The 18,114-nt window shown below is 40.5% G+C and overlaps 1 protein-coding gene across 3 annotated transcripts in view; it reads left to right on the top strand.

The window, feature by feature from the left end:
• Window positions 1-2,429: 2,429 nt before the first annotated feature.
• LOC140245115 (A disintegrin and metalloproteinase with thrombospondin motifs 1-like) overlaps window positions 2,430-18,114 on the top strand; it is a 44,218-nt gene continuing 28,533 nt past the window's right edge. For all 3 annotated transcript variants that reach the window (XM_072324714.1, XM_072324713.1, XM_072324712.1), the window contains exons 1-9: window positions 2,430-2,762; window positions 9,808-9,868; window positions 11,605-11,903; window positions 12,376-12,661; window positions 13,358-13,614; window positions 14,400-14,489; window positions 14,811-14,959; window positions 15,583-15,741; window positions 17,566-17,697. In XM_072324714.1, coding sequence (XP_072180815.1) covers window positions 2,631-2,762; window positions 9,808-9,868; window positions 11,605-11,903; window positions 12,376-12,661; window positions 13,358-13,614; window positions 14,400-14,489; window positions 14,811-14,959; window positions 15,583-15,741; window positions 17,566-17,697 — 1,565 coding nt within the window. In that variant the 5' untranslated portion in view covers window positions 2,430-2,630. The remainder of the gene's footprint in view (window positions 2,763-9,807; window positions 9,869-11,604; window positions 11,904-12,375; window positions 12,662-13,357; window positions 13,615-14,399; window positions 14,490-14,810; window positions 14,960-15,582; window positions 15,742-17,565; window positions 17,698-18,114) is intronic.

The following is an 18,114-nucleotide window of genomic DNA, read 5'->3' as shown; positions in this document are numbered from 1 at the left end:
CTGCACGGATGAGATCTTGTCAATGAAAGTGGTCAAATCAGCAGGCCAGCCTGTATAGCGCACATTCAAGATTACGCTCTCCATTGTCGATGATTATGAAATATAGTAGCCCTCCAAAGTTGGATTACCTTTTTTTTTTTAATGCACTGTATAACGCCTAAATAGATCCTTGTTTGGCATTGATCATTTTAGCCCGTTTCACTATGACGTCATCATCCGTGCAATTGTGGAGCTCAGCCCTGCATTTACCGTGTAATTTTGGATCCATACGATTTGCTCCATCCATTGCACACACGCCATGAGTCCGGCACACTACGCGTGTAAAACGCTTGCGTTTGCAGTGCGTGTATGCCACAGCTCACTAGTTTAGCGTTAAAAGCGCTCAGTGAGCACTCGCTCAATCTCAGATTCTCTCTTGTTTCTAAATTAATAAAATATCAGATGACAAGGATCTTTTTTAGGCGTTATATAAAACAAATAAATGTTTTTAATTCGTGTAATGGACAGAATATTTCATTCGGTGAAAGATGAAATCTTTGATCCATTCAACGAGGGGCAAACATTTTGTATACTAACTTAATTATGACGGAGCATGTGCGCATTGTGACGTAGGCTAATAAGCAAGTTTGCGAATGTGACCGACCAAAGACGATTGACAGGGAAGTGCGCGCTAATCCTGTACAAAACAAATTGACAGCGCGCGGTCCTTAAGCGTATTACGCACGTCACCTGAGACCATACCACATATCAGATGACAAGGATCTTTTTTAGGCGTTATATAAAACAAATAAATGTTTTTAATTCGTGCAATGGACAGAATATTTCATTCGGTGAAAGATGAAATCTTTGATCCATTCAACGAGGGGCAAACATTTTGTATACTAACTTAATTATGACGGAGCATGTGCGCATTGTGACGTAGGCTAATAAGCAAGTTCGCGAATGTGACCGACCAAAGACGATTGATCAATTGACAGGGAAGTGCGCGCTAATCCTGTACAAAACAAATTGACAGCGCGCGGTCCTTAAGCGTATTACGCACGTCACCTGAGACCATACCACTCAGGTATCTCAGGAAAGTTGAAAGTTGAAAGTTTATTTTACTCAACAACCCATACTCTGGGTATCGGAGTCCAATGTAAAAACATATACAGATGTATCACATTATTAATTCAATAATACAGAATTGCAAATATCTTTAAAAACTGTACAAAACAACTAAAACAAAGTAAATAAGAATGAAATGCGATTGATGAAAAGAAAAAAATGTAAAGAAGTATGCAATATATACACGATATATGGTAAAAAAAACAAAGAAAGGGAAATATGACGAGAGAGAGAGAGAGAGAGAGAGGAGAGAGAAGGGAAATGGAGGTGAAGAGGGAAGAGTGAGAAGGACACAAAACTGGTGACAAAGTACCTATACAAGTTAACAAAAGAAATACAAGTGACATAGTTCAGAAAAGAAATAAACAGAAAAAATAAAAAATAATAAAAAAAACGCAAAGAAATATACGGAAATATATTCGCACGATATGTGTGAGCAAAGAATGAAGGAAATGGAGACGAGAACGAGAAGAAGAAAAGTGGAGGGGAGAGTGAGAAGACAAATAAGTTATAAATTAATTGTAAAGAAGGCACAGCCTGTAAAAAGGCTTATGGTGTAGTATTTACAAAAGGGACAAAAAAATACTAGTAATCTCAACATGTGTCCTCAATAACTACAAAACTTGGTTAAATTGGATGTGCGTCTTTGCCTGAGACGCGCTGTCTCTGAGGTTGTTGTTGTTTATCAAGCGTCTTTGAGGGCGAGTAGCCTGAACCAGCCTGGGGCCTGTTTCATAAAACTTGTTATCAGTGACAACTGCCACATTTCTATGACAAAATTTGCTCTAAGCCATTCATATGCAAGGATTTCAGTAGCTTGTCACATCTATGACAACTTGTCACTGATGACAAGTTTTATGAAACGGGCCCCTGAACTCTATTTTTAGATCATGTTGTTGCCAAATCGAAAAAAGCTACGACTATAATTTTTAAATCTTTTTAAGATAATAAAAATACCACTACCTTTGGAAATGAATGATGTTTCTAGGTGTACTGAGTTTGTACATAGCTCTCTTTTGTATCGTCATGTAGGGTAGCCATTTTGCGTCCATTTTTATCGTGCGCCTTCGTATCTTTGTGACGTGACCGACTTTAATACGCGTATCAGCAGAGTATTGCGCGATTTGTATATTTTTTTTTCACAGTGCAACGTCGCAAAACGATACACACTACAGTAACGTGGTGGAGCTACGGAGGAGGCCTACTGCTGCTACAGCAACTCGGACTCCTCCTCATAGGTTTCTATGCATGGTTGGTACCGGTGTGTATCAAAGGATCATTGGGTGATCTTCTTGCGCATACTAGTACAGTAACCATATCATATCAGCATGTGTGTAATCACACAATCATGTTGATAATCGTGAGCTAGCAATGTGATTATTATGCCGGTCGCCCGTTTTTATTCACATCTGTCAAGTATGAATGCCACTAGATTCTAATTCATCTTTGGAAAACATGTAGGATCTATGTGTTGATGAGACAGCCCAGACTGGCTTAGTGGCAGGCATCCAAAAACTGAAATCATGCAGGGTCAAACGCAATGTCATGGCGAGTATCGTGACACCAATGACAATGTCGTCAGACTGATGCCACTGGCGATGATGATGACGATGGTGGTGGCTTGTTTCAATTCGATAGCGATTGCGGAGGTACTTGTAAGTATAACGTTAGAACTCCGATACTTATGTTTACAATATTGGTTAATACAAAACGGTCCTACTAATTGACGCAAACTAATGCAAACTGATGCAAACTGACGCAAACTAATGCAAACTCAACACTCGATGCAAACTCAATACAAACTCAATGCAAACTACCGGTAGGCCCTAGGCCTAATGCAAACTAACGCAAATTACTAATTAATGCAAACTAATACAAACCGCTAGCGGTGAAAATTAGGGTTAAGGGGGGGGGGGGCTAATTACAGCACCAGGGCCCTGTTTCATAAAGCTGTTCGTAAAGTTACGAACAACTTACGAGCGACTGGTGTTCAGTTCGATGTGCTATACTTATCAGAATTTCCATAATTCAGCACAAGAATTGATCACCAGTCGCTCGTAAGTTGTTCGTAACTTTACGAACAGCTTTATGAAACAGAGCCCTGGACCTGGCTCTTCCCAGGCCACTCTAGCCCTCTCGAAACAGATATTGATCAAGTAGACATCTAAATGTAGGCCTAACTTTGTTAAATCCGTCCTATCGAAGAATGACTAACGTCACGTTTACTTCAGAATCATCAAGCATCTCACCTCAACAGTCAACAATAACTTAAAAAAAGCCCCAATAACAACATTTTATTGAAAAATCATCAAATTAATATTTTTTGATCAAACAGATTTTAGTTTGCGTTCAAAATTCAGAAAATGTAGAACAGAATGAAGCGTAGAAATACGGACTGTAATGATCGATCATTGATGGCCGAACTAGACTGATGGTACTAATTAATAGTCCGGGAGCCAGCGGGGGTCAGCCTAGCTGAAAAGGTTACCAATTTCTATGTATATAGCAATTTAGTACATATGGCCCTAAGTATGGAAATGCACGTCTGGCTGGTCATCGGTGGTGGGTGTGGCCAGAAGGGCCAAAAAAAGGACCCCTCAAAATTAGGCTAGCCTAGCTGGAAAAGTAACCCCATGAAAACCACTGGAACTTGTTCGTTACACTTACAGGATAAATGAATGACCATTGCCAGACGTTTTAAGTGGTGGGGGTAGCCGCCAGACGCTCTTAAAGGCCCAACTCCAGCTAGGCTAGCCTAGCTGAAAAAGTAACCTCATGAAAACCACTGGAACTTGTTCGTTACACTTACAGGATAAATGAATGACCATTGCCAGACGTTTTAAGTGGTGGGGGGTAGCCGCCAGACGCCCTTAAAGACCCAAATTTTTCCAGCTAGGCTAGCCTAGGTGAAAAAGTAACCTAATGAAACCCACTGGAACTTATTCGTTACACTTACAGGATAAATGAATGACCATTGCCAGACGTTTTAAGTGGTGGGGGGTAGCCGCCAGACGCCCTTAAAGACCCAAATTTTTCCAGCTAGGCTAGCCTAGCTGAAAAAGTAACCTAATGAAACCCACTGGAACTTGTTCGTTACACTTACAGGATAAATGCATGACCATTGCCAGACGTTTTAAGTGGTGGGGGGTAGCCGCCAGACGCCCTTAAAGACCAAACTTTTTCCAGCTATATAGGCTAGCCTAGCTGAACAAGTAACCTATTAGAAACCCACTGGAACGTGTTATTTACACTTACAGGATATATGCATGGCCGTTGCCAGACGTTTTAAGAAGTGGGGGGGGGGGGGTAGCCGCCAGATGCCCTCAAAGACCCAATTTTACCAGCTAGACTATACAGGGCTGCCAACCTTGAGTGAGAGTTTGGCGTGAGACACTGCGAGGGAGTGGAGCGACCTCCTGGCTAGCGCCTGGCGGCCTGCTGTGTGGCCGTACGTACGTACACAGTCAGTGTATGTAAAGCGATGTAAAGCACACGTCATAGCCATACATGTACTGTAGTTTGCCAAAAGTACAAGCTACAATCACATGGTATAGGTAGAAACCAATCGTAATCCAATAGCTCGTCTTTGCGCGCGAACCGAAAACGATTATTATTGGTTAAGCTTTACACCCGCGCGGGAAAATCTTGAAATTTTGGGCTTGTGATGGGCATATATCAATATTCAGAATATCAGAGAATTTAGAGATACATTTATTTTTGTAGTCATGTACATTCCATTTTGGGGGTTTAGCGTGAGATTTCGTTTATCAGAGTGAGACAGTCAAAATTGGTTGAATTGCGTGAGTCTCACGCTCAATGCGTGAGAGTTGGCAGCCCTGGACTATAACCCTGGCTGGAAAAGTAACCTCCTGAAACCCACTGGAACTTGTTCTATGTTTGTATCTCACCTGATAAACACTGTCGACATAGTATTCTGGTGTTCTTTCAATAACTTTCCACACTTTTGAGCTAGATGACCACCAAATTCACTCCTCAGGTCATCTAATGATTGCTGTCAAGTGTTAATATTGGTGAAGTCCGACTACGTCAACAGTCAAAAAGTCAATGAACTAGGCCTATGCCATTTGAAAATCTCTGTAATCACAAAGTCGATATGTGGACGAGACATCACTTCGCTTTTGCCTTGTTAAATGGTGAATATTAAATTAATTTGTAAGCTTCCGTTTCTAATTCATACAGCACCAGCATACATGTCTGAGAATAGCGGTAAAGAAGATTAGAGTCTTTGGCAACAAGTGCAAAATTAAATTCTGTGCCTTATTTGCTAAACAAACGTGGTAGGAGGACAACGACCTGTTAAGCAATATGGCGGACCAATAGCCCTATATTATTAGTGTTATAGAATAAATGACAATGATGTCTGAAGCATACTTTTCATTAGATGCTTTTGCAATGACTCAATGTATACTTTAATCGAACTAAGTATATATCCATGACTTGCTCATGAATTACGGCAGAACGATTCCGTGAGGAAAGTTTTCTGTCATGTCATTATGGAAGAAGTGAACGTGTCAATATTTTGCTATTTGTTCCATAATTATTTCTGAAGTGGTTAAATGTATTTTCCTAAAACATTTTTTTCTTTTATATAATACCTACGTTGCATCCAAATGCCTATTCGTTGAAAAAAATGCGGGCCATGTATTCAAAGGTCAAAGATCATAGGTTAATGGAAGTAGGGCATACAATGCAAAAAGTCCGGTGTTAAATAGTGAACACCGAGCTGGTGTTAAATTTTCGGTGCTCATTTATGGTGTTAGATTAACACCTACGGGTGTCATTTCCAAATTTTAAACTGTTTTTTGAAGAGTTTCTTAGTAACTGCACTTCTTGTTGATTTTTAATTTAAACAAGACGATCAAGAATTTTACATTAAAATACTAGATTTTTGAAAAAATGTGAAAATAAATTTACACCAAAGTAACACCAGCTGGTGTGGTCTCTTATTGAAGATGGACGGGTGTTAAACCATTGATATTAACACCAACAAATATCAAATCAACACCATGTGGTGTCATTTTTGAATTAACACCAGTACAGTGTCAAAATAACACCAGGTACAGTGTCAAATTAACACCACGAAGTGTCAGGTGAACACTTTTCAACACCATCACAGTGCATTTTTAACACCTGAGGGTGTGGTCCTTTATTGAAGTTTGACCGGTGTTAGATTTAACACCCGTGGTGTTAAATCTAACACCGATGTTTTTACAGTGTACATTGTACAACATTTCACTAAGTTGTTGTTGTTGTTGTTGTTTTTTTTTTTGGGGGGGGGATGATTCAAAGTGTCCTAAAACCTTGTATTTTAATACATGTATTTAGTTTTGTAGTCACGACTCTTGCTATGTATGATGCCAAACTCTTCCCGCTCATACAAATGCAGCCGTTTCAGGGAAATAATTATGATAATGATTGGTAATGCTGAAGTGGTTCATAACATTCCATTGATACTATGTATAGAACAGAAAGTGAATTTGACAATGGTATATGATATCCGCAATTTACTCTTTGACAGGTTCTATCATCCGATTAATAATGTATAAATTGAATATACAGTAGTCCCCTATTCAGTAACTACAGGTTAAGTTAGATAAGCTGCATTCATTTTGCACGCGACCATGGCGTTATAGCCAAAGATGATTGAATTCTGTAAATCTCTGTGTGCCTGCACAGGATTGGAAAACGAAACAACTTTCTGTGTATAGAACAACGAAACAGAAACTGGTGCATGCATTATCTCAGTCACTTCGTTATGCATCATGATGGTTTGCTCATTGCAGTTCCGGAATCTTGGGATTCTCAGCTCGAGGGACTCGAATTGATCCTAAATCAGTCGGCATGCGTGTATCACCCAAAACAATATCTGAACACAATTATAACTGCAGTCCTCCATAGTCTGTATTGGTTGTCGATAAGGGCTGGTATCAAGCTTGATTTTCATATTATTTACAGTACCGAAGTTGTATTTAATTGTTTTCATCGAAATGCCCGTATACGGTATGCGTATCTCAGTTAACTCTTTAAACCATAGTTGTAATCTACGTGCCAAGAATCTCATGTTTTCAATAAGCGTGAACTCCAAGACATGTCGTGATAAGGACTTTAAGACAATTGGCATCGTCATTATAAAACGAATTCCCCTTTTACAAGACACGTTTTAGATTTTAGATAGAAATATGGATTTGTTTGAATGCATACAAACAGCTTCTTAAATCCTCTTACATTTTGTTTTTAAGATATGGTGTATACTTTAGAAGTGTAAGAAGCATGCTCTTGTTTTAGAGGCTTTGAGTACTGGTAAGAAGCATATGTTATTCTTATAGATTATGTGAATAAGTACGCATTCAAGAACGTTTTGAATAAAACGTATCCAGACAACTGCATATCATATTATCACCTCTTCCTTAAACATGCAGATGTATACTCTTGCCGAGAAGGTTAACTGTTTGATAGATATAGTGCTCACCTTATTGAAAAGGTAATTGGGTAAATTTTTGGTTTCAGTATATTATTCAAACACAACTAAGTTAACTTTTACATTAACATTTTCACAACTCACAAATTCTGCACGCACACACATTTCATGATTCACAAGATCCAAGTTACACTAATCCTATTTACTTTGCAGAGTGCAACAACAACATAAGTTATATGCTGAGCAAATAGGCTTACATCAGTTCGCACTATTCAAGGTTTAGAGTAGTTAAGGAACTAAATCGTACCCGATTTTGTGATGCTAAGTTGCACCTTGAGATGATGGGCAATATTGCCCCTGTAAAGGAGCAGGCAGTGACACTGACTTGCTCCTTTGAAGGAGCAATTTTGCAGCAGTCATGGAGCAAATAAGCACCACATAGGTGCAACATCATACCAATAAGGCACAAGGTTGCACCCTCAAGAGAGGGTACATTCTTGCATCCTTTGGGCATAAAGTTGCACCTAAAGGTACGAGGTTGCGCCTTTTTCAAGGGGGCAAAGTTGCTCCCGAGGGTGTAACTTTCACCCTTTCTTGCGGGTACAAAGTAGCATCCAAAGTTCCAAGATTGCACCCTCAAAACAAGGCACAACCCATAAGAAAAAGAAAGTCTGCCGCAGGTCTCCGGCAGACTTGAGGTAGGTCTGCGGCATACTTTTTAGTCTGCGGCAAGAGTAAGCGGGAGTACGCGGCAGAACCAAGCTTTGCTGCAGACCTCCCGCATACTAACTGTTAGTATGCGGCAGGAACAGTCTGTGGCAGATCCGCGGGAAGGCTGCCACAGAGAGGAACTTGTGGCAGACTTCTCGCATACTGCATACCTGCATGTGTAGAAATCTTGCCGCAGATCTGCCACAACCTCTTCCTGAAATTGTACTTATGAATATTCATCATTAACAGCCTGCTGCAGATCTGCTGCAGATCCGCCACAGATAGTTTAGTAACCGTGCCATAAAACATAACAATTTTTTGTGGGTATATAAATCATGTGATGCATTGCAATTGTATGTAGAACTATAATAGCTGAGTCTAAGCATTAGACTGCCGCACACCTACCTGCCGCCCACTTGCAGCAGCCCTGGTAATTCGTGCATTATTGACATACTTGCCGATGTAGGTTAAATTAGGTCATTTACTAGATCTATACATATAGGCGTCTGCTGCAGACTTGCCGCTGACTTGCCCCAGCCTTAATGCCGCTTACTTACTGCATATTATACCATATTTTGTTACATCGTTTCAGTAGGTCAGATATATGGGAATCCCATTTCATATTTCTGGAGTCTAGTTTGTTTGTTTGTTTGTTTGTTTGTTTGTTGTTGTTTTTTTTGTTTGTTTTTTTTTGGGGGGGGGGGCTTGGAAGTGCGACAAGTTACTCCCACTTTGCGGTTTCAAGCTCATTTCACTTGTCGTATTATTCACACAAGTTGTGTGTAGCGGCGTTGCTTTCTCGTACCACCCGAGTTCCACGACGATGAAGGGAAATAGTCGTTATTCCGAGATTTTTCAACACTTTCCAAGCAGACAAAGGTGCTTTCAGTGTCTCGCTTGAATGTCTCAGTTGGTTAATTTATTATGTCGATGAACCGAGAGTGTTGCAGAATCAGGTCCAGGATAATTGCTGATGTCACCACAAATTAAAAGCTCATTGTTGAAAAGATGACGCTCTATCACTGTAGTACGGAATTCGTAGTTTGAAGTCGTTACAGTTACATTATAACACCCGACAGTCCCGCCTCTGATTCCAAAATGAAATGAAATGAAATGAAAATTTTATTCATATTCCAAATTGAGGATATTGTAAACTATATAGTTCTTCATACCGGTTCAACATAACGTGACATTTTTGCATCTGATGAATGTGGCGGGGACTACTAGGTAACGTTGCTACAACGAAGAAATGGAGTTGATAAGTGGGTGGTAGGAATTGGTAAACTCAATGACGCAGGATAGATCCATCTCGTTGCCTCATTCTTGAAAATTTTCGAGATATCTAATCGTTCATGCAGAACCGCAGTTTAAAAAAAAAAGCAAAGCAAATACAGCAAAGAAAATAGCTGAGCTTTGGGTTAACAACTTGAGGTCGAATGCTGCTTCATAATATTACCAGAGGCTTACTCGTACAAGTTTAACGTTGATCGCATAATTGCTTGACTTCTGTCATTATCAGCACTTCTCATTTCATTACATTTCATTTTCAGAAACCGTTGCGTCTTTCCAATGAAGAAGTCCATGTTTATACAAGTGGGAGGGACATAGTTGGTAAGTACTCACTACGGTGCTAGGTTTAAATGTCAGAGGTAAAAATGTCATTGGTCAATATTCTAGGAAATCAACTGTAACATAATAGGGTTGATCGTATTAATACCCGCTACATTTTTGGAGTGCATGCTTGAAAATTCATTAGAAATTGTGTCATTTTCGTCGTGCTTTCTTTTCCTTTTAATTTTACTTTTGTGTAATCTTATTTGCGTAGTTTCAGTTTTCCCAATCCTCGGCATTAAGATGTGAACGATTTAATGAATTCATCAGGAGTCTGTGAAACGAGATTCCCGCAGGATGAAATCTGATAGTATCGCAGTTTCCGAAACTAATTCGTCAGAGAGCATTTTCACTTTGTAAAAAGCATTTTTTTTTCCACGCTTAATTTCCTTTGGTGATGATCGCCACATTCTATTGTCAATCCATAATTCCAGCACTGCACTTATGTGTTTATTATCTACGTATACGCAAATGATGTGCATTGGTTCATTGAATTTATCTATTTGTCTATTTGTTCATGAAATCATGTTTTAGTTACCGGTATTATACGGTACAAAAAGTTGATACAGAAATTGGTCTTATTAAAAACACGATCCCGGGAACACGATCAGTTGACAATGTAAAACAAATATATAGGCACAGGAGAAGGTGTGCTGGGTGAGGAGGCTGCAACCACCCCCTCCCCCCCCCCCCCCCTTGTGGAAATTACGATATTCGAGCAACCGCCACGAATTGTTTAGCGAGAAGCCTGAATTTCCTCATATGTACTGGAATATCTAATATATCTCCTTTTTTTCACAACAAAAAGGCTCAAAGTGTTTTACTACTCTCTTCGCTCCCTCGAAAATCAATGAACACACAAACACACACACACAAAGGAAAGTTGATAATCAGACAAAATGTAAAGTTTTTGTCAGCTACTTTTTTTTTTCTTTGGTAAGTTTGACTTATGTGCACTTTTTTGCCTCACACATTTTTACCCTTACTTTTCAACCTCCGACATTTTTACCTCTGAAGACTTTACACCGAACCTTCGCTGCAGGAAATAAGGAACTTGTGATCGTGACATAGTAGTATACGTGTTTGTACATAATCGGACTGTAAGGCAATAATGACTATTTACTTATATGAATTTGTGAGTAGTTCGTGCAATTCATGATTCTTGGATATAGGGATGCAGCAATATGAAGTCGCTCGTACATAATATATATCGTATTTCATCATAAATATTATAATGCCATTGTCGGTTCCTTCATATCACATGAGATTTTTCAGGAAGTAGACGTGCACAAACAAAAAGAAACAAATAATGTGACGGACTCAGCTCATTTAACAAGGTGGGAATATTGCTTTTATCAGTTAAGAAACGCTGAACAACCACTAATTCGTTCAACAGAATGTGCACCCTTTGGCCCAGTGTGTTGTTTCTTCCTTACTTTAACATCTGGACAAAAGAACGTAGATATCTTGATATGAATGTTAGGCAACAGATTATGAGACACACCATTACCTGGGGGAATTGCCTTCATCATCTGTATATACAATCATATGTATAATGTTCTGTTTGCCTTATTCTCTGTTATCAAAGGAAGTGAAACATGTTTTGTCGAAAAAATGAAATAAACTTTTGAATTGAATTGAATTATATCAAAGGGGCGAGATTGATCTGTTGTAATATGTCAAGCTTATATATAAATCTGTACTGATAAAATTCAATGAAATTCTCTCAATTCTAGATCACGACATAACGTCACCTGAATATCTCGATGCATCCGTGATGACTAAACGCAGTGTAGACTCACCGTTAGTCGTTGATGGCGATCTCCTGGTGAAATTCCGTGCCTTCGGTGAGGATTACCTTGTTCATCTCCACCCGAACTACTATCTGATGCGGCCAGACCTCGTTATTGAGACCCTGGGAGAAGACGGTGTGATTACAGAGGAAGGCTCGCCAAACCGAGACTGCCACTATTTCGCGCGTTTATTATCGCATGGAGACGAGTCGGAGGGAGCCCTCAGCACGTGTAATGGACTTGTGAGTAGACTGGAGACTGTACCATGTAACAAATATAGCCTGCGCACGTCATCCATGCGTTACCTAAAATCTTTTTCAGTCTGTGAAATGTGTTATATCAGTAATCCATACAGTACATTCTGTTGATTGATCTTATGAGAACTTTATTTCTGTGCAATAATGAGAAGAAAAAAAAAAAACCCTTACAGACAATTGTATTCGTGATTATGAAAAGCGGCGAGATCAAATGCATGGTATATGAATGTGATATGCCGCTCTCTGCATTCCTTTACCTATTGTAATACACATACCGGTAAATGAATGTGCATACGTAATATGTATCGTATGTCAATGTTGGCTTTCTGTAGTCACTGTGTAGTACATTGTACTCTAGTCAATGTATTAATAGATTGTGCAAGTATATGTATTAATCTCTACAGTAACTTGTCATCAGCATTTTTAATGCAACGTATGCTTTGTTTTGTTTTTTCAGCGCGGTGTCATTACTCACAGAGACACTGAAATTTACGTAGAACCGCTGAAGGACGATCATGAGTCTCGCCTAAGACGCGATGTCGGGATATCGACCCAAGAACGTGCTCATATTGTTTATAAACGAAGTGCGACCAGCCCTTGGTCGAGTGAGTCGCCGTCGTACGGTTCGTCGAGCAGCTACGAAGACGAGGACGAGTACGGCAAGTTTGAGGAGGACCAGTACGAGGCTGATGTCGGCCGTGACAACCAAACAGAACCAGAGAAGTTTTGCTCTCCAGCGACACGTGAGTGCAGGAAAAGTCATCTTGACGAGAAAGTTTTTGTCAACAAGTAGCAAAATATGACCCACATTGTAGTCATTGGAATAATGTTTCACATGGGTAACTCTACAATAAAATGTCAGATGGGTACAAATCACCATCAACCTGTGAGCGATTTGCTACTCCTAGCTGCTTGCAGGTTGTGTCAGATTTTTTGATTCGTTTTGTTGTGCATCAGTGTGTTGGAAACCACGTGTCTCTAAATGAAGATACAGAAATTGTCGGGTTGACGTATCGCAACTAGTAATATAAGGAAATTTATACATAGAAATGAAGCTTCACTTGTCATGACCTGTGCCTTTCAAAACAGCGACGACAACAAACAATTATGGGAAAAGATCTCTTAATTTACATCACCAGCATAGGAATAATTATTACCTTAGACAATATCTCGGTTTTACAGTCAAATGTGCATTTTCACAGTAAATGGACACAACACTAAAGATTTCAACCATTAGCGAGTGCATTATTCGTTCATTTATTCATCCTCTTCTTTCCTACATCTTTGTATCATGCTCTGTTGTCTCGGCATATATGTAGTTTCCTATTTAATCTTAATTGTGTTTTCTGGTCCGTCATTTCATCAATATTGATGCTCGACAGTACACTGGATCATATTATTTCAATACTTTTGACGAGCAATCTCCGTTTAATTGAAAGCCCCTGGATACAACCCATACCAGCCCAGACAAAAATCGCCACCGTTTACTGTGAATCCTAACCTGGGGAAGGCGGATGTATCTAACGACGAGGAACAAGAAACAGAGGACTTGGCAGACGAGCAGCCGAGATTCGAAGACTTCCTGGAGACTGTGGTCGGGCAGCGATATATCGAGATTTTTGTCTTGATCGATGCGAAGATGGTTAGATTCCATGGCGATGATGCTCTTAATTACACGATGTCTCTGATGAACATAGTAAGTGACCACTACAACAACCAGAAACAAATAACTTACGGTATGTCAACAACTCCATTCTTATGCAACCACGGGCAGAGGATTCACGCTCGTTTCATATCTTCACCAGATCTCATTTTATCTCAAAATCGTTTGTCTTTTGTGCTTAAAAAAAATGTCATTAAGTAAACATGATTAATTTGATGTAGAGTCAAATATTTCTGCTGCACTGCTGTAGTTTTGACGAAAATAGATTTTGGTCATGTTGATTAAGGTGTTTTCGCAACTTTACCAAGAAGAATAAGGAGATATGGTCACTCTAAATGAAATGATTTACAAGAGTGATTTTTTTTTTTTTTATTTTAGCAACCAATAAGACCAATGGTGTATTGCACAAAAGTATGTTTGACCATTGCCTTTCAGTCCAGTTCAATACCTTTATGTGTCTAGAGAGGTTAATGAATAAATTGTAGGTGAATAGATTCAGAACGTAGTAAAATTTGTCCCTTAATTTGACAGTTTCAAAGGTATCCTTGTCTAGCAAGATATTGTTCAGCTACATCTTGGGAAGATACAGCGCAATAGGGAATGATCCTTATTCGGCTTTGCTCATAGATGCAGTCTGCAGTACCACGAAGAGAAGTGGTTTAAATGGTAGGCATAAGTGCAAGGGGTTGCAACGCACCGAGTGTCCTCAGCGGTAGATGTGAAAACACCGGGCAAGATCAGATGGTGTGTTACTCTGCACGTGGATATTAATCTTAGCACACCATTAACGTTGATCAGATCTCTGGTCTCTCACACAGGTGTCTAGGAGGTATGCACAAGGGTCTGTCGGTGCACAGATCAGACTTGTTATCGTACGGGTTTTGGTTCTGACTACGAACACGCCTTGGGTAAGTCGCACATTTCCTGGAAATTGCAAACCTGCCGTATACAGCCTGGCAGTGTGCCGGCGTCAAGAAACTGAGGTCGTGTTCAAGTGCTTACTGTAGTTCATACTTTTGTTAATGAATGAAATGGCATGAAATTGTCCGGCTCGGATGCAATATGCATTCCTTTACCATCTCCTTTTACGGCGTGCAAATCTGCACAGCCTTGCCATAGTGCCATTGCAGTGTAATCAGTCAGTCGTGCCCTCTACTATGGAAGGAACCCGTCTAAGCAAAGAAGAATGGTCAGTTTATTTAACGACCATTTTACATTTTAATTTTCAGATGATAGGACATGACGGGAAAAATAGAACAATGGTTGTCTCTGGCAACGGTGATGAGGTCATGGATGAGCTATGTGGCTGGCAGTATCACTTCAACCCCGTGAGTGACGACGATCCGGGCCACTGGGACACGGCAATATTGATCACAAGGTAGGTCTGACTACCGTGCGCATGGCAGTATAGACCGATATCCTACTTTGCAGAACGCCCGTCGCTATGGAACTACGGTGTCCCATGCGCGCACGCGTATGCCGAATATACAATATATCATAATGGCGACTGGCTTGCGCCCGCCGACACCGCAACATTATATCATGCATTTACCATAGGCGTGCGGAACTGGGACGCCGCAGTTTAATATGGCGAATGTTCAGCCACGATCGGTCTACAATCTTTATTTGAGATGGGTTGGAAGCAAATGAATGGAAGTCAGACTCTCAGTTGTTGTTTGGATATTGTTCAGAGTTTCGTTTCTATGTCTTTACTTGTGAAATTTGCTGATTTGTTTTGTTTAATCATAGTTTACATTATATCTTACTTTGTAATTTTCAGTAAGTATACTTCTCACTACTACTACATAACAACTACCATGGATCTGACAAAAACTGTGTATTTTACAACCTTGATAAGAGTGCAGTGATATAAAGTAGACAGGAATGAAGGCGCAAAACTGGCTGTCGTTTAAAGAAACTGTAAATGAAAATTTCAAAATAGTCATTTGATAAGATATCAAAATCACTTGAATGATCATTGTATTTACTTAATTCGATAAGGTTGGATCTATACACAATGGCATCTAACAATAGAAAAAGCTACTCCCTACTCGGCCGTGCCTTTGTCGGAACAATTTGTGACCCCGAGTGGTCCTGTTCAGTCAACCAGGATGATGGTCTCCCCGCAGGCTTCGTGATCACCCACGAGCTGGGTCACAGGTGGGTTAGCTGAAAATGGCCATCGATGAGCATGCCAATCAATCATAGTGTAACTATAATCTGACAATAGAATCTGGCAATAAGTGATATCTTTGACAAGGTTTTGTATACACTGTTGGTAATAAAGGTGTAGTATTTTTTTTTCTCCCAAACCTTAACGGCATATCTATTATAATGTGCTTGGAAAATAATATGTTTGATGTATATCAATTACTTAACTTTGTTATCATGCCGCTTACTCACTTTCACAGTGATTTTTAACAAGTATAATCTAAATCATTATAAACTATGGGCATGAAACAACATTGATAATATTATAAAAGAAACATTATCAACAGAATATTTGTTTTAAACGTCATTCAATTTTCCAGATGACTCGTTTTGTGATTCCATTGACAAGTTCACATCAAATTTAGTCATTGTTCTTAAGATTTTACTAACATCGGGTACGTCCACCCCGGGTATAATCCACCCCTAGCACGAATCAGATCGCGTAGGTGTTGTGGTATGCTGTCCACCAGGTTGCTGATGACGTCGACAGGTATGGCTTCCAACTCTTCCCTCAACACAGCTGCCAACTCCTGCAGATTTTGAAGAATGACCTCTCTGTCGTTGATGGCTCGGCCTAGGGCATCCCATGCATGTTCTATGGGGTTCATGTCTGGCGAACAAGCTGACCATGGCAACTGCTCAACCCCCTTTGCCTCTAGGAATTCTCTAACTACAGCTGCCCTGTGCGGTCTAACGTTATCATCCTGCAGTCGGAAATTGAATCCATACACTAATGGAAGCCAGTGGAACTCCAATATCTCCCTGCAGACAGCGGCGTTCACTAGATAAGTAAATGCCACCACTTGTGCTATCCGGCACCACTGGTGGCGTTTTTCCTCAGTAATGGATTCCGTCCCAGACCATTGCTGGGCCTCCTCCACCTTGAGTTGTTTCGTGGACACAGTCAACCCGAAGGCTTTCCCCAGCTAACCGACAAACTCGCTGTCTCCCATCTCTACGGTCAAGGATGAACTGGCTCTCGTCTATGAAGATAACGTGTTGCCAATGTCCCAGTTGTAGCGTCCTGTGCTGCCTGGCTCAAACGAGACGAGCTACCCCGTGCCGAACCGTCAGGAGTGGACTTCTAAGGCCCCCATCTCACTAGGGAGGCGACCATGGCGACCATGGCGATCTGTTACGATTTAACAAATCGTGGCGCGATCGCTGTCCGTCTCCATTTTTGGCCTCCGAGGCGATTACACTACGGTTTCTCTACGCTCAATCTGCGCTGTAGGAGATAGTGCCACGATAATGCTACGACGCTGCCACGTTTTTGCCGCTTTTCCGACGAGACGCGCTGCTTCTGCGATCAAAGCGATCGTATTGCGATATTCGTACGCTTATCAAGACCTCGCTACAGCAGTGATACGATCGGAGCGACAGTGATACGTTTAAGCCGGGCTCATGCTACGATCTCAAGCGATCGGGGTATAAAATGGGTTTCATGATTGAATTTCTTCAGGCAGATGTCAGTGTCAAACCAACATATATGCGGAATACGGTTTACTCTTACATATTAGCATTCTAGAACACACCAATTAGAACCTGATGTGAAATTCCACTATTAGTTAAGTCCTCCATTTTTTTTCTCTCTCCTCACAAATTGCGCTCTTTCACGCGTGACATGGAAAATCGTTTGACATAGCGTTGTGACACAGTACTTTTTAAGATACAATGTAATGAAATATGCCAAAATTATAATCAGCATTAAGATTTTGTGGAACGTATGTGCGTTTGTTTGATTTTGTTCATATTGGTGTCCATACCAACCAGTTTGAGTTTGAGCCATGATCCGACCTACGGCTGCCAGAACAATCGTAACATCATGTCATCCATGCGCCCCTCGGGAATCCACTCTCTTCAGTGGTCGAGATGCAGCCGCGAGTACCTGGCCGAGTTTCTTGAGTAAGTCCATGGACCTCTCCGTTTGTACCAGCGACTTGCGACTTCGTCTGTTATGTTAGGATATTCTATCGTTATAGACATTGTAGATGTGTTAAGAATCAGTGGGAATCTAAAGCAGGCCAATATGAAATTCATCGCCAAGTCCATACTACTAATGTGACATAACAATAGTTGAAGACTGCTATACTAGTCATATTTACTTTCCTCATTGTTCACAGAGAATTGCGTTATCGATCCTACAGTAGGCCTACTCTCTATTGCATGTCGAGAGTTTGTTGCTGTTTTCCACGTCTTTTCGGTAGACTATTCTTCCATTGACAACACAGTGACTGGGAGTCACACACACACACACGCATGCACACTTTATAGAAGGTGGATGCATAGTCATAATGAGGGCGCTAGGTTGAAAAAACAGGA

The sequence above is a fragment of the Diadema setosum genome, chromosome 22 (genome assembly GCF_964275005.1).
Source record: "Diadema setosum chromosome 22, eeDiaSeto1, whole genome shotgun sequence".
NCBI lineage: Eukaryota > Metazoa > Echinodermata > Echinoidea > Diadematoida > Diadematidae > Diadema > Diadema setosum.
The sequence above is the reverse complement of the archived record's forward strand: the minus strand, read 5'-3'. Positions and strand labels throughout refer to the sequence as shown.